We start from the raw sequence: 15,573 nt of genomic DNA on the forward strand, positions 1-15,573 counted from the left end.
GGCAGCTATAATATCTAACGTTTAAATGTAAACATCAACAGAAAAAAGTGCCCTTGAACTCCCACACCAATCTGAAAGTGCAGATGATGTGATTATGACTAATGAAAAAACATCTCATATCATGCTCATGTAAATGCATTCTCATTATATACACTCTAAAACGCCTGCTTGCTAATGATGAACAGCCTTAAAAAGAAGGAAAAAAAAAACAAATAGAACTCTCGTCTTCTTAATCACGAGAATAAACAAGAAAATAAGAACACACTGTGCAACATGACTGATATCATAACAAAACACTGGCCACTGTTACATTCCCATTCTTCATGATCAATGTGAAATGTACTGAAAGACGGCGCTGACTTCAGTCTCTCCACATTCTTGCCTCAACAGCAGATCCTGGATAGGTTTAAGACCCTCGTTGTTGAAATGGTTCCAAGTACTGGTGTCTCCATACAGCATAGCAGGAGCCTTGATGTACTGTTTCCCATCAGGTTTGCAACGCTTGCACTTGAAGGTGTCGTGCGTGTCGGAGCGCGTGTTGCCCCGGTACTGGAAGAGCTCCTTGAGGCTGTCAAGCGAGAAGTGACGCTCCACGTCTTCCGCCGAGTCGACCACACATGATGACAGTGACTGTTTGTGACTTTGGCGCTGAAAAATCTTCTCCTCGATGCTGCCAGTCGCGATGAAACGGTACACGAAGCAATCCTTCTTCTGCCCATCTCGCCAAACTCTTGCAAGTGCCTGCTGATCGGCAGCAGGATTCCAATCGGGGTCAAAAAGCACAAGCCGGTTCGCTCCGATCAAGTTCAAACCGCAGCCTCCAGCTTTGGAGCTCAGCAAGAAGACAAACTCGCTACCTTCCGGATCGTTGAATTTGTCAACCAGCTTCTGGCGCTTCGTCACGTTCATCGTGCCGTCGAGCCGGAGGCTACCATAGCCGCGGTTGCGACACAACCGCTCGAACAGGTCAAGAGTCGACGTGTAGTTGCTGATGAGCACTATCTTGTCATTCGTGTCGGCTCGAATGCGTGCCAGCATACGATCGAGCACCTGCATCTTGCCGCTGTACCACGGCTTGATTTCTCTATCGCGGCCGCGTGATTCCTTGGGAACATAGTCTGAGGGCCAATGTGCCTCGGAACCCGGCAAGTCATCCGACAGGTTGAGTAGGTCAGGGTGGTTACATAGCTTCTTGAGTATGCCGATGGCCTTGAGAGGCTGGCTACCCTTCCCACGCAAAAGTGCCTGAATATCCGGCGATGTGATAAAATAGTTGTACAAGTCGAGCTGGAAAGGTGCCAGGTTGCAGAAAACGACGTGTTCGTACTTGACTGGCAGATACTTTGACAAGATGTCATTGGTACGTCTGATGATGAACTTGTTCACGAGAGCGAGCAGCTCTTTCAGACATTCGTCTCCCTTCACTCGCTCCTTCTCTGACGCATCGGCATCTCGGCCTCGAAGGATCGGCAGCTCAAATCGCTTTCTGAACTCGAGTCTTGTGCCCAGCAAATCTGGATTCGCAAAGCTGATCAGGGAGAAGTACTCTGACAAATCGTTCTGGATAGGTGTGCCGGAAAGAATAACGCGCCGTGATACGTTCAAGTTATTGAGAGCAGTAAATGTCTGACTGTCGCCGTTTTTCAAGCGGTGGCCTTCGTCGCATAGCATCAGTCCAATCTTGGTGTGCTTCAACTCTTCGACATTGAGTCGCAGGGTTTCGTATGAAACGATGATCACAGGTCTGGTGACAGCACGACCACTACTAATGGCCCATTGCCGCAGCTGCCGGGTCAGTTCCTCCTTGGACGCTTTGCCATCAATGGCGAAGGGGGTGATGGCGTCGGCGCCAAGCCACTTAACCAGCTCATTGGCCCAATTGCGGACCAGACTTGATGGACAAGCAACGATCGCCTTTTGAATGGCAGGCTTTCCAGCTTCTGGCGACTGTTTGAGAAGAGTCCACAGGAGTGTAATGCATTGCAATGTTTTGCCGAGACCCATCTCATCAGCCATGATGCATCCGTTTGCCTTTTCATCGATCATTCCCGTAACACATCGATACATGAACTTGACTCCCTCAATCTGATGTGGTCGGAGAACTTTGGCAAGGCGTGGATCGATCACGACTGGAACCCTCGGATGTTCACCCTCAACCTTCTTCTTGATACCAAGAATCTCAGCAAGACTCTTGTGCACCAAAGGCGCGTCGAGTTTTTCCTGCGACGGAGAAGGCTTGTCCGGTTCCTCGACTGGTTTCTCAGGCTCTTTCGGTCTGTCATCAACAGTTGGATCGTAAAGTACAATCGCGAACTCGCCACTAGGATCGTGCAGCGCCTTGGCGACGAACACGGCACCTTGTCTCAAGCCAAGAGTCGGCGGTGGACGATTGGGATTGTAGGAGGCCACATTTTTGTTAACCAGAGGAACCACGAAAGACTTTCGGAAGATGGTGTCCTTGTCTTTCGGTTTGAAAACGGGATATTTGTTAACATCCCGATTGGCGAGAGCGAGCCTTTCAATGCTGGTGTACGACTCGCCCGTGTCGTCTGCACCGTCGGCACCCTTGTAGTCGACCTTTCTGCGCTTCCGTGCAGGACGGTCGGCTTCAGGCCTCCGGGTCGCTGAGCCGGGGCATTTGAAGGGCTTGTGCAGCTTTTCCAAAGACTGCGGCGTAGGAAAGCGACTCCTAGGCGCGTTCTCTTTGTTGGCGCTCGGCGTCGCAGTGCCCACGGTCCTTGGTGACGGTTAGTGATGGGTTCGTTTGACTCTATGAGTGGTAGGTAGCCAACAAAAAGACCAAAACTCACATTTTTGCCCGGCAATCCCAAATGACACGGATATGTCTTTCTGGATTGTGTCTCTACTAGGTTTAGAAATCGACTTGGCGAATCTTTGGTTTTTGTTAATAGATTGATGGATTAGGGGAGGGAGAAGGTGGCGGGGGGCGAAACACGAATTAAACACTGACGCGGTCCGCGAGATACGGAAGGCGCGCGCGAAGTCAGGTGACGCAAGCCCGGCGATGCGCTATACCTATTCGGGTAACCATGTAAACATTCGCACGGAAAGCTCCCCACATACGCGCACTGGAGGTTCCTTCTTCGCGACTTTGTCTGTCCCGCGCACCCCAGCACCTTGTCTTGGGCAATTGTCGGCTTTAGCTCCCACTTTCACATACAATTGGGTTCCAGCCAGCTCTTCGCATATTCCCTCGACGCGCATGCGCATTGGTTTCTCTAATTTTCTTCTTTTCTTGGGGAGCTTTTGGAACCAATTCTATTCTAATCACTTGCTCTATTATTGCCAGCCAGAATAATTCTGCTACTCTATCATCGTATATTGCTAAAGGCCTATCGATGCTGCAGAAGAACCGCCACCCTTGACGTGCTTGTTGCCCTGACCCAAGCCAGCCCGCGTCGTGTGCCACGTCGCCGTCATGGCAGCACTCGGCGCTCTCGACACCCCTCGGACCAATCTGGGGGATGCGACCTACCTAAGTCGCCAGCCAGACCTCGATCTTTCAGAGGAGGTTTCGGTGCCTTCACCCTCAAAAGACGCCAATCTTTTCCAGCAACTTCGAAATGGCGGTCGGCAAAGCCTGCGGACGCCCCGCGGCAAGCGCACCCCGTTCGGCGAACGACAAAACAGGGCCGCAGCAGGCGGCGCGCCAGAGTTCACGCCTCTGCTCAAGTCGGCGACGAGGAGGAGTGTGCGCAGGCATAGTGGCAAAGAGAACGTCGCTGCCACCCCCGCATTCCTCAACAAGATCGACGAGGACATGACCCCCTTGCCCAACATGGACAACAGCGTCTTTGGCATGTCGCGCAACACGTCTTCATTCATTGGCCGCACTCCGGTGCCCCAGGTCGACAGCGACAGCACTGTGGAGACCCCAATGATCATGAAGACGCGTCGCAATGCTGCCAAGAGCCCGTTGAACGACAAGAACCAGCTCTCTCTCCGCGAGCAAGAGAATGTCATAGACCGCATCGAGAAGGAGAATTTCGGGCTCAAGCTCAAGATTCACTTTCTGGAGGACGCGCTACGGAGGGCAGGCCCAGGTTTTAGTGAAGCTGCGCTCAAGGAAAACACGGAACTTAAAGTCGACAGCGTCACCATGAAGCGTGAGCTACATAGATACAAGAAACACCTTACATCAGCCGAGAAGGATCTCGAGGCATATCGACAACAGATCCTTGAGATGCAAGACAAATTCAAGAAGCGCCAAGCAAATGAGGGGCAACGCCTAGAGATAGAGAGGTTGCAGCAGGCGCTGGAGGAGAAGGATGCAGGCCTGGAAGATTTGCAGCAAAAGCTTGACCAGGGAGAGAAGGAATTGGACAGGATAGAAAAGCTCCAAGACGAAATTGGTGACTTGGAAGCCGACAACCGCGCCAAGGATCAACTGATTGGTCAGCATGAAGACGAAATCGAAGACTTGAAACTGCGAATCCAGGCCGCCGAGGACAAGGCCAAGGATTCCCAGCGGCGCATGGTCGAGCTGGAGGAGAAAGCACAAGCAAGCAGCAAACTGGCAGAGGCGAAGGAAGCAATCGAGGACCTCGAGGCCGACGTTCGTCGACTTCAGAACGAGCTGGAGGAATACAAGGATAAGCTGCAAGATGCTGTGGATGCCAAGGACCGAGCAGAGGGCGACCTGGAGGAACTCCAGGAGGAAATGGCGAACAAGTCAGTGGTGACCAAGGGACTTTCTCGGCAGGTGGAGGAAAAGATTGCTCGTCTTCAGGATGAAGTCGAGGATGCGCGCAGCAACCTAGCGACAGTCAACAACCGATACCAGGACAAAGAAAACGAGGTCGAGGATCTCAAACGCAAACTAAAAGAATCCCGCCAAGAACGAGAAACTTTTGAACGCGAAAACAGGTCTCTATCTGCAGAAGTCGATGAGCTGCAAGGAGACCTCCGGTCCGCCAACGACCATAAATCGCTTCTGCAGACACGCCACGATGCTTTGACTAAAGAGTCCGCCTCGCTGCAACGGGACGTGTCAAGACTACAGCGGGATACTGCAGCTCTTGAAGCAAGCTTGGAACAGGAGAAGCAGCACGCTCTCCAAATAGAACGAACAGTCCGGGAACAAAACAGGACCGAAATCAATCGACTTCGATCTGAGATATCTGATCTGCAAGCCAGGGCCCGGGAAGCGGAGGAAGACCGCCAACATGCGACGCAGTCTGACCGTATCTCTCGTGATCAGCTGAAAGACGAGGTCGAGCGTCTCAAGGATGACATTTCCGACTTGCAGGCTCAGATCCGGGAAAAGGATAACATGTACGACAACGACCACGAGAAGTGGGAAACCGAGATTCGCAACCTTGAGGCCGAGCGCGACCGGGCAGAAGAGCGAGCCAACGGGCTTCAGCGTACGATCGACAAACTGCGAGCAACTGAGGGTGCTCTGTCTACCAAGGAGGCCAAGCTCCAGCACATTATCGATACCGAGACCGAACGACACAGGAAAGAGGAGGCTGTCCTGTCCCGACAGGTCGAAAGCTTACAGAAGACCCTGGACTCGAGGCAAACAATGCTCGAGGATCTGCGCATCGAGCTTTCATCTGTTCGTGAGCAGCTTCGTCAGGCTCAGGTGGATTACCAAAGCGAGGTCGACAAGGTTGAGGGACTGGAGGACGAGCTTGAACTTTTGCAAGTTGAGCTTGAGGAACAATCGGAAAAGGCCAGTCGAGACCTGGAGCAGGCCAAACGAGAGTGTGAAAACCTTCGACAGCAGCTTCAGTCAGCCCAAGAATCTGCGGCCACTTCAGTCAGACAATCAAACACCGTATCTCATGAGGTGGCCAGGCATAACTCTGAGCATATACAACGTCTCAAGGACCAACTGGCTGAGTCTACGACAAAGTTCTCAAAGACGACCAAGGAAAAACAACTTCTTCAGGAACAGCTGGCTGGCGTCAACACCGAGTTGTATTCTGTCCGTGCTTCTCTGGCCGAGAGCCAGGCCGAAAGGGAATCTCTTGAGAGCGATTTGAGACTGGCGAAGCAGAGTGGTCAGGATGTCCACGTAGTGAATCAAGAGCTTGTCGACCTTCGCACAACAAAGACAAAGCTTGACAGTGAGGTACGCCGCCTGAGGGAAGAAAACAAGTCGCTTGCTGGTCGTCTTAGGCAGGTCGAGGCTGAGCTTCAGGACGCCAAGCTGCATGGCCAGGATACTGCCCTGCTGGATCAGGAACGCATGGATCTTTTGACGGCAAAGTCTAAGCTGGACGGCGACGTTCGGCGCCTGGGCGACCAAAACAGATCCCTAACCTCGCGTCTTCGGGAAGTTGAGACAGAACTCCGACTTTTGAAGCAACAAGACGATCATACCAAGCAACTTGAGCTGCAGAGAGTGGACATCATCTCTGCCAAGTCCAGGCTCGAGAATGAGTTGAGGCGTGTCAAGGAGGAGAATGTTGTTCTCACCAGCGAAAAGGCCGAGATCGAAAATGAACTGGTGCGCGTCTCCAAAAACCAGGGCGAAGACACTTTGGATCTCAACTTTGAGCGGATTACCCTTCGAACTGCCAAGAATAAGCTTGAAACCGAGCTACGGTGTCTCAAGGAGAAAAACAGGCAGCTCGAGGAGTCTCTACTTGAGCTCGAGAGACAATTGGATGAGGAGAACGAGAGGGCAGCCCAGGAGGAGGAGCGACTTACCCACGAGATCCTCGAGCTCCAAGCCAAGCTCCGCCAGTCAACTGACACCCAGGCCCAGACAGCTTCTCGACGGAAGATACGCGAGCTTGAACGGCGCATAGACAACTACGAGGCCCGGCTGGCCATCACTACAAACATTGTTGATGTCGAAGGCAACAGCGATCTTTCTATACTGCGGCGCGACATCACCACCGCCCGCCAAAAAGAGCGGGACTTTGCCGAGCGTGAGGCAGCCCACAAGAGCACCGTTCGCGACCTCAAGCGTCAGATCTCGGATCTGGAGCGCGTTGTGCATGAGGCCGAGATGCAGCGCCTGCTGGCCTCGCCTGCGGATGCCCGTACGCCTTCGACACGCAAGTCGGAACTGGCACAACTCCGCCACCAGCTCACCCTGGCTCACCAAGTCGGGCAGGATCTCAAGCAGGCACTCCGGGAGGCGGAGCGTGACGCGGATGCCGTCAAGGACGAGCTTCAGGCACGCATTGGGGATCTTGAAGATCAAGCGGCTTCATTGGAGCAGCAGCTGGACGATGCCCGAGCTGCAGCCGAGGAAGCAGCCGCAGCCAGCGAAACAGCTTTGGTCAAGTACAGAGGAAAGGTCGAGCGATACAGGCGTGAACGGGATCAATATGCCGCTGCATTGGAAGAGATGCAACATACAGACCATGGCAGCGCCCTGACGGCGCGAACCGACGTCAGCAACGAGGAACGACGAGACCTTCACGGAATGCTTCGCAAGGCGCAAATCGAGGCCGACTCTTTTGAGCGCGAGGTGCGGGAACACAAGGCCCTGGCTGAGGAGCTGTCCAAGGCGCAAGAAACCCTCTGTCTGAAGCTGGAGCGCGTCCGGGGCGAAAGGGCTGTCTACCGCAAAGAGGCCGAGCGGATGCGCCGGGACCTGCGGGCCGTAGAGCTCAGCAATGCCGAACTAGTCAGAGCCAAGGACGAGGCGGAAGGCGCACTCGTTGCCAACGCCCTGATTCTCGCAAGCAGAGATGCCGCCGCAATTGCACCACCAGCCAACAGCGAAAACAAAGCGGCCGAGACTGTCAAGGAATTCGAACAAGTCGCTGAGAGACAAGAGGCAACTAAGAATCGTGAGGTCCAGGCGCCGGCCCAGAGCAGCGATATCGATGCCAATGCAGTTCTAGAAAAGGCTGAGAAGCAACGAGAGCGCCACCAGCGTGAACTCCGTGGGCTAGTCACGCAGATTGAGTGGATGCAGGCTCGGTGGGAGCGGGAGTCGCGGTTCCGGCTAGATGCAGTGTCAAGCAAGCAATACCTCCAGCACGAACTCAAGGTGGCAAAGGAGTGGTGAGTTTAGACCCATATGACACGGCAATGCGTGCATAGAAAACCGCAAAGACGATGACACCAGCTGACTAGTCTAATCCTGCCTAAAGCAACAAGCTCGACCTCGATATTCTCGGGGAGATCGTCAAAACCATCGATGAACGTCAGATGCCGTCTCGCGCCATGCGCAAGCAGCACGAGATTGATGTGTCGACGCCGATGCGCAAGCTCAAGCACGCGCTCCATGCCGTCCGCTTCACAATCCGCCTCAGGCGGTCCGCCCAGGCCTGGAGCATCCACCTCCAGACGCGGCAGCGCCTGCAGGAGGCGCTGGACAAGGTTCAAAAGGCCAGCCGCATGCGAAAGATGCGCGACGAGTGGCGCGCCCAGGTCTACGCCAAGCTCGACGCCGACCGCGAGGCGGCCGGACTACCCCCCGCCATCCGTCCCAAGGACGCGACCATAACCACAGTGCTGAGCGTCGAGTTTTGAGGCTCGTGTGAACGCTTTTTATTTACTTCTCAGAATAAGCCGACCCTTTGTCTCTTCACTAGAAGTACAACCCTTGTTGAGAGCCTTTTTTCCATGTCCGAAGCGAATCCAACTTTATTTTTTTAGGCAGCTTGTTTATGACCCCTTTTTTTTCTCTTGTTTCTTCTTGCTGCTTGGAGTTTGGAGGCCTTGTCGAGACAGTATTATACCTTGTTTCTTGTTTTAATTCATTTTCTTTCCACCATTCACACCTTGACGTTTGTTGTTTACGATTATTTGGTTTGGGGTGGAGTTGGACAAACAAAATGATACCGGCTTATTTTGGGTGTTTTTGTTGCAGGGCGGAAGAGGTACCTACCCTATGTGGGAGTTTTTGTCTTATCGTATCGTTTGTCGAGATTGCCATCATCAGCTGGGCGTCAGGCGTTCAAGAGCATTATGTTGTCGAAGCTTCCTTTTTTAACACTAATCAAAGCTTCAATCTCGTTTCTTCATCTGATCTTGCCATGATTTGTTCGTGTGATGGTCATAATGGCAGACTTGTAGACCGTGAGAAACAAGCGAAAAATGCTGCAGAGAGAGGCACATATGATCACATAAGAGTGAAATTTCTAGGGCAAGGGAAATATATAACCCGACCAACGTCAGACCTGCAGCGGCCAAGGATCAAATATACAAAAACTCCCACGAATCCCTTCGAGAACTATTCCAATCGCTGATGAGATACAAGCCTACCTACCCATGATGGTAATAAATCGTGATTAAAAAAGAATTTTTTTGAGAGGAAAATGAAAAATGCCGCTATACTAATGACGCTGTTCCAATGGAGCCCCCTCCTTTTCTTTACCTCTTGCGTTGCTGGTGAAAAGCCATTGATCTCCCATGCGGGTATAAACAGGTGTAAGAGAAAATCATGGCGAATCCCTCCCAATTTAATAAGAAATATCATTACAACTGGATTTTCGACATGTTGTGTTTGGTCGATACAGGGAAAAGAGAGTATATAGGTCTCAGCTGCGGTTACAAGATGAACCTTAGATCCGTGTCTGGGGGCCAAAAGTCAGCGTCTCATTTCTTGATGGGTCACAGGAGCATAGGTATAGCTGTGCTGGCAATTCGGTAATTACTCAGAGGATGGCTGCACGACAGTTGTGGCTTCTGCGTATATTTTGTTGCCAGCTCGTCTCGGATGCTGTTTAGCAACTGGACGTAGCTTTGTTGGGGGTTCTTCTTTAATGCTGTTATGAAAGCCCATGACATGGCGCCCGTGTACTGTGATGCTATGGCCGCGTCGGCACTGCGAGCAAAAGATTATTCGTCAGCTAACTGTCCTCTCGTTGGATCCCACAAGCCAAGCAGCTTTAGACAGTCGATCGGATTCTGGGTACACATGTACTCACGATGTCTGGTCGTCTTTACTCCCCGAAAACATGATTACGTCGGCAGGAGACGTCTTGGTCGCCAACGTAATGTTACGGGCCTCCTCGCCGTTGGTGGCCTTTTTGAAAAACCCAATAATGTTGCTGGCAACTCCGCCCATATCTCCACGGCTGTAGGCTTGCATGGCGTCCAGGAGGCCCATGCCGGCCTCCTTTGCCAAGTTGGGCTCCTTGAGGACGCCCTGGGTCGAATATATGTACGGCAAATCTAGGGCGGTTCCCGAATGGCAGGAGTCGAAGATGGCCGTGAGACGCACTCCCGGCTGCAGAGGCATCACCATGATTCGATGCATTTCGTCATCCGTGATGTGGCCCGTTTGTCGGAAATCGACCGGGTAAATAACTTCGTCGTAGCCGTCTTCTTCGTCTCCGTCGAGGTCTTTTGTTTGCCCACCGTGACCTGTGTAAGAGCGCGCGAGGTTGCGAATCAGCACATGTGCTTGCCAGGTCGTTTTATGCCATTCAAGACGCGATGCTGTAAAGTATAGGGCGCGGGTACAAACTTACCGGAGTAGTGAAAGAAGAGTGAATCGTTTGGTCTTGCATCCTTTACTAGCCAATGCATCGCGCGCAGGAGGTTCTGCTTGGTCGGCTGGCTCATGGGGTTCTGCTGGTCATCGGTCAGGAGAACCATGTCCTCGCGTTTGTAGCCGTAGTTTTCGATCAGGTAGGTCGACATGTTCCGGACATCGTTGATGCAGCCTCGGAGCTGGCCTCGCTGGCCAAAGTAGTTGATGCCAATCATCAATGCTTTCCTCTTTCCGGTGCATTGCGAATACTGATAGTGGTAGTTCTGCGGGGCGCCGTGTCCGAAATTCTGGGGAGCCGATGGCGGTGGAGGCGCGTTTCCGTACGAGGGCGGGCCGGAGGGAGGGACTGTAGTCGATCGTTCCAATGGCTTGTCAGCAGTCCGTCGACAAAAGCACGGCATTGCGTTTTGTGTGGTGCAGTGTTTTATATGTGTTTATATTTGTTCCTTTTTTTTCTTGTATCGTCGTGTAATGCGGTCAACTCCAGAGGCGAGCGCGCGCAGCGGGCACGGGCATAGCAATCTGGTACTATAGACCCTAAACGCGATAGATAGATAGATAGGCTGGGGATTGAGGGGACGCAAACTTACATTGACGACCATAGTGCGACTGCTGGTTGTAACCATACTGTTGGGGTGGTGGCTGTGCGGGCGACGGACACAAGTCATTGAAGGTTAGCCCCTAGCGCCAGCCCATGCAAGATCTTTTATTTGTTGATGTGGAAGCAGCCGACGGGAAGGTATACACGGGATTGGAGGGGTCGACAAGCAACCCTTGCTCTCATGCAACCAGCTCCCGTTTGCCATGTGCTCCTCTCCTCCTGCTGCTTCCTTTCCCATGATTCCGGTCACGCACCTGATTATAGCCGCCATAGTTCTGCGGTGGTGGCGGTGGTTGATGATATCCGTACCCAGGACTGGGAGATGGGTGACCATAACCATTGGGGGGAGCACTTTTTGAATTGAGAAGAAGCAAGTCAGTATACAAACGGAGGATTAAGTGTAAATGAAAATGGCAACGAGTGAAGAGTAAAATTTGCAGTTAAAAAGGGTGACAACGGCGACAGGAGCTCCCTCTCAGTCGTGAAAATGCCAATTGAACAAATCCAATTGATTTGACCCGACCGACTGGACAGGACATACTTACTAGCCATAGTGTTGAGGATACTGGCCCGGGGGTGGGCCTGAATACGCCCCGTGGTAGCCCTGACCCGGGTATCCAGACATTTCATCCAAGGTGGAAATGTTGCGTATAAGTTTTATTGAAGCAGGAGCGGCCGATTGCACATGGGAATGTATAGGTATAAAGGTCCCAGGGGGGAAAAGATAAGAAGATGCTTTCCGAGACTTTTGTTCGTATTATTATTCTTTTTTTTTTCTGTTCCGAGCGCGGTTTCTATCGAATGCCAAGGCCGTAGCCACTCCGAGTTGCGGGTAAGGCGGAAGTGGGGTACGTAACTAGGTAAGGTGGTAAGGGTTTAAACATAAACACAAATAAAAACAAAGATGATAACAAGGAAAGGATCAACAGTCATAGGTCTAGGGGTTTCTTTCGGAGGTTTATATAGTTTGGAAAAGAAAGGGACGAGAAATTTAAATATCAATGGCGGCGACAGCAAGAGATAAAAAGGAGTTCGGCGGGTCGGCGCAGCTCCAACATGGAGAGAAAATGAAATATTGGATCCAAGGTAGGACCAGACCGGATGGCTGGCAGGCTGTGTTGTAAAAAGGTGTTGCTATCGTACATGATGCATCCGGTTCCAACTGATGAAGCTATGCTACCTATGATTGATGGGTTGATCGATGGCTTGATTTCGGGTCCTTTTGTTGATGGCATAAGCAAGCAATGCAACAATGTATCTCTCCATGTAAGTCAGCCGGGTAGCTAAGGTCACTAGTGAGGTACCTCGGCTGCTCACGAGATATGCGTCGTGGAGCCTGGGTTCAGGTAAGGTACAGTCTTATACATGGCTAGGCATACATGTGGGAAGACACGATATCAACAGTTTCGACTTTGTATCTTCAAGGTTGGGAATTTCATCACTTCAGTTGTTCGCTCGCTTTCTGTATATACCTACCTTACCTACCTAGGTAGTTTGTGGCCAGGTTTTAACTGAGAGCCGATATTGTTTTTATCAGTTGCTCTGGCTGCTCGGCACACAATTGCAGAGCCGGGCATGGATAAACGGCACCGCTAGTCCTGACTCGCCCTTGAAAACGGCGTGGCGTCGCATGGGTCGCACTTGGGTCGAGTGTCTTAGCGCCAAAAAGTTGGCAGGTGCGATGCAGTAGTAGTATCCGTAATCGCGTCAACGTGCTGTCACTTACCTACGCCAAGCTACTCGGGTGTGGGGACTATTATTTCATCCAAGTTTCCAGTGTGTAGCTACAGCGCAGGTACCGCTTCAGTACCAGGCAAGCAGGTAAGCAAGGTAAGGTACGGTACCACGCAAGCCCTTGCGATAGACACTTTACCTTACCTATATTAGGTACATTACCCTTACCTCTCAAGCGGTAGTTGCCTCATCCTGGACTGGGGCTGCTACTGCTACCACGTTACAGCATGAAATCCACCCATGTTATTCCGTACGAAGGCGGTCAAGCTTTCTTTGCCTGCTCTGTCCTTACTTACCCAAGGTACCAACTACTGGTAAATTGAATACCTTATTTTGATTATTGATACACAGGTAATTACTTGCCTACCTAACTTACATACCTACTTACCTTAACCTACCGTAAGGTCTTGAGTGACATTCAAGTCCGAACCGCAGTCTCAATTGACTGATTTTATGTGCTCGTCAAGGCTCGAGGCTGGGTCACGTCTGAAACTGTCCGACTCGCCGGCCATACACTTACTTATCCTTACTCACTCTCGTCATTCTTGACTGGACATGTGTATTCGCACCTGATCTCACGCTCGCCATATCTCTCACATGCCCGACTTATGCAGAGACAGTTTGCTTTCTCCGTTCAACAGGGCTGACTGCGAAAAGTAGCGCTTGGCGTATGCACACATTGGCCAGTCTGATCGCACACATGCTGACTGATTGCACCGAAATGGAACCACTTTTTAGCACAGACAAAGCCTCCTAACCTGCTAATTTTGCCCGTATATTCCTTTTGCTTCTTTGGCTTCTTCTTTCTTGTTCTAGATAATTACTTAATTCGGTATCTTTTTCATCCTCGTCCTGCTGCGCACGGCTATTCGCGGAGAAACCGTCGCCTAAACCAGTGAAATGTCACGATCGTCCTGATACCTCTTTTTTTTTTTTTTTTTTTTTTTTTTTTTTAACTTGGCCTCTTAAACTACTGGGTGTACATGCAGTGGGAACCAAGGCATCTCCAGGCATAGTCAATGGCAGGGAATCGAAGGCTTGGTGGGGTTATCTGGCAAGGGCTTTTCATCACCAAGAGTCGGCCATTCCGTAAAGTTGCAAAACTTATGGATAGCTGAACTTTGTCCGTATTTGTTTCTTCTTGCTTCGGTCGCCAGGAGCGGAAGCACGACCGGCGGGATTATGCGTCAAATCAAGTCAAGGCGCCATCCGGTTACTGACATGAAATAATATCCTGTCTGTTATTTGTTGCTGCGCCCAGCAGTAACACACTTACTGGTAGGTAAGGTACCTAGTGTGGGGTTCTCAAGCCGGATGATTTGACCGACTGTACCGTACCTTCTTAGGGGTCGTGATTAGGTTCAGGGTCTCATCCGAACATAGGGCGGCAAAGTGGTTGGCGGCGGCCATGCTCCGGACTTTTCTTCTTTTTTTCTTTTTTTTTTCTTTTTTTCAATGTCCGTCATTCCTCATCCATCCGTCATTCCTCATCCATCCGTCCAGTCGGTAAGGCGGTCTCTATTTTTTTTTTGTCACAGACGATGAGCGGATCTGATGCTGCAAGAACTCCCAAGTTGGTTAGCTTCACGGCGTGCGCGAAGCTGAAAGCGCGGGGTCCTTGGCCAATGACGACGTCGATATGATGCTACCTGCATCGTCGCAATCTCCAAAGCGGTCTAGTTTCACCGCTACAATGGGACTTTCGGTTTTTTTTTGGTTTTTTTTTGGGGTGGGGGTTAAGCCAAGAAGAAAGAAGAAAAAGAAAAGGGAGACCAAAGCAGCTTCTTTCTTGTTGCTAGACTCCCGCAGTGGTACAAACCAGCCACACCCAGCAGGCATGGGCGTTTTACAGATTAGGAGTAATACTGCAGAATCAATATCAGGCTGTTTATACGTGTTCAAAATAACCTCACGCATCAAGCCTTGTTTTGGTGGGCCTCGATCAGGGTCTGGACTTTCCTGGTGCCCTACAAGGTAGAGTCGCCAGTCCCACAGCTTTGGAACTTGGTCACTCCGCCCCAAGTGTTTTGGAAGCGAATGTGACCTACCTTCAGCTACAAGCTCCGTTTATATTCCACGGACCAGTGCTTCCTTGAAGCTGTCATCATCTCAACGGCTAGCTGGCTTGGCTTGGCAAGATGGCGGGGATTTGGGTGCATAAGGTATACTACCTTCGGACACCTCCGTAGAGGGGGAAAAAAACAACCCTGGCTCCCAAAAACCCGGGAAACACTATCCGGAATACCATTGTACTCCCAGAATGGTAAGTTTTATGGACCAATGGAGGTGTTGCAAATCAACACAGCCTCTTCCCCTCGTCATCATGTACAAGTTCGACGTGGCTTGACCAAGAACATGGCCAAGATCTGGGTAGAAGTCTTTGTTGTTTAGATTAACGAGCTTATCCCAGAACGCCGCCATTACGACCTTTAAAGTCAGAACCGAGTTCTTTTAGTCGCCTATTCAACACTATTTCGTCGATCATCGCTCATTACATAAATATGACCACAGCGTTTCCGAAGACCTGTTTAAGTCAATTTTCCGTTTGAATATTCGGGCTTGGTGCTCTTGCCCAGTTTGTACCATTCTTTGGCTCATGTTGCTATAGTTATCATTATTGCTCAGTGTTGGCTACCGCAATCCGTATCTCACCTGGCTTCGATGTGTGATATCTTGAATCCTCGACCTAATCTAGACACTGGACCTTCCTTTCAGCTCGGTACCCTGCCTGGCTCATCAGCAGGTGTTTTTTGCTGTTGGGGGTGGTCAGCACTTTGAACTAAATGATATGCAGTTCAAAAGA

The 15,573-nt window shown here is 51.2% G+C and overlaps 4 protein-coding genes across 4 annotated transcripts; 2 read left to right on the forward strand and 2 right to left on the reverse strand.

Annotated features, from left to right (window-relative positions):
- Window positions 1-50: 50 nt before the first annotated feature.
- Window positions 51-2,928, reverse strand: MGG_03549 (DNA repair protein rhp54). The gene is made up of 2 exons (XM_003716318.1): window positions 2,811-2,928; window positions 51-2,737 (listed from the first exon to the last, which is right to left on the reverse strand). Coding segments are annotated over exons 1-2 (2,412 nt in total). The 5' UTR covers window positions 2,813-2,928; the 3' UTR covers window positions 51-327.
- Window positions 2,929-3,104: 176 nt separating this feature from the next.
- MGG_03548 (tropomyosin-1 alpha chain) lies at window positions 3,105-8,982 on the forward strand. Its single transcript, XM_003716319.1, has 2 exons — window positions 3,105-7,995; window positions 8,085-8,982. Exons 1-2 carry the CDS (start codon window positions 3,440-3,442, stop codon window positions 8,464-8,466), a joined length of 4,938 nt encoding a protein of 1,645 aa, XP_003716367.1. The 5' UTR covers window positions 3,105-3,439; the 3' UTR covers window positions 8,467-8,982.
- Window positions 8,983-9,047: 65 nt separating this feature from the next.
- MGG_13530 (metacaspase-1) lies at window positions 9,048-12,540 on the reverse strand. The gene is made up of 7 exons (XM_003716320.1): window positions 11,582-12,540; window positions 11,291-11,387; window positions 11,026-11,077; window positions 10,413-10,781; window positions 9,867-10,305; window positions 9,594-9,763; window positions 9,048-9,512 (listed from the first exon to the last, which is right to left on the reverse strand). The coding sequence occupies exons 1-7, from the start codon at window positions 11,659-11,661 to the stop codon at window positions 9,487-9,489; spliced, it is 1,233 nt and encodes a 410-aa protein (XP_003716368.1). The 5' UTR covers window positions 11,662-12,540; the 3' UTR covers window positions 9,048-9,486.
- MGG_17075 (uncharacterized protein) lies at window positions 12,183-13,625 on the forward strand (the record flags this gene model as incomplete). Its single annotated transcript, XM_003716321.1, has 4 exons — window positions 12,183-12,302; window positions 12,526-12,712; window positions 12,814-12,857; window positions 12,924-13,625. The coding sequence occupies 4 exons, from the start codon at window positions 12,183-12,185 to the stop codon at window positions 12,999-13,001; spliced, it is 429 nt and encodes a 142-aa protein (XP_003716369.1). The 3' UTR covers window positions 13,002-13,625.
- Window positions 13,626-15,573: the final 1,948 nt, after the last annotated feature.

This window comes from Pyricularia oryzae, chromosome 4 (assembly GCF_000002495.2).
Source record: "Pyricularia oryzae 70-15 chromosome 4, whole genome shotgun sequence".
In the NCBI taxonomy this organism is placed as follows: Eukaryota; Fungi; Ascomycota; class Sordariomycetes; order Magnaporthales; family Pyriculariaceae; genus Pyricularia; species Pyricularia oryzae.

What these genes read in the sequence shown, in the direction of transcription:
- MGG_03548 (XM_003716319.1), top strand. Translation starts at nt 3,440, where the DNA reads ATGGCAGCACTCGGCGCTCTCGACACCCCTCGGACCAATCTGGGGGAT. An exon ending in CTCAAGGTGGCAAAGGAGTG is followed by an intron (nt 7,996 to 8,084) that starts GTGAGTTTAGAC and finishes TCCTGCCTAAAG; the next exon opens with CAACAAGCTCGACCTCGATA.
- MGG_13530 (XM_003716320.1), bottom strand. Translation starts at nt 11,661, where the DNA reads ATGTCTGGATACCCGGGTCAGGGCTACCACGGGGCGTATTCAGGCCCA. An exon ending in ACTATGGCGGCTATAATCAG is followed by an intron (nt 11,078 to 11,290) that starts GTGCGTGACCGG and finishes TCGCCCGCACAG; the next exon opens with CCACCACCCCAACAGTATGG. An exon ending in ACTCTTCTTTCACTACTCCG is followed by an intron (nt 10,306 to 10,412) that starts GTAAGTTTGTAC and finishes GCTCTTACACAG; the next exon opens with GTCACGGTGGGCAAACAAAA.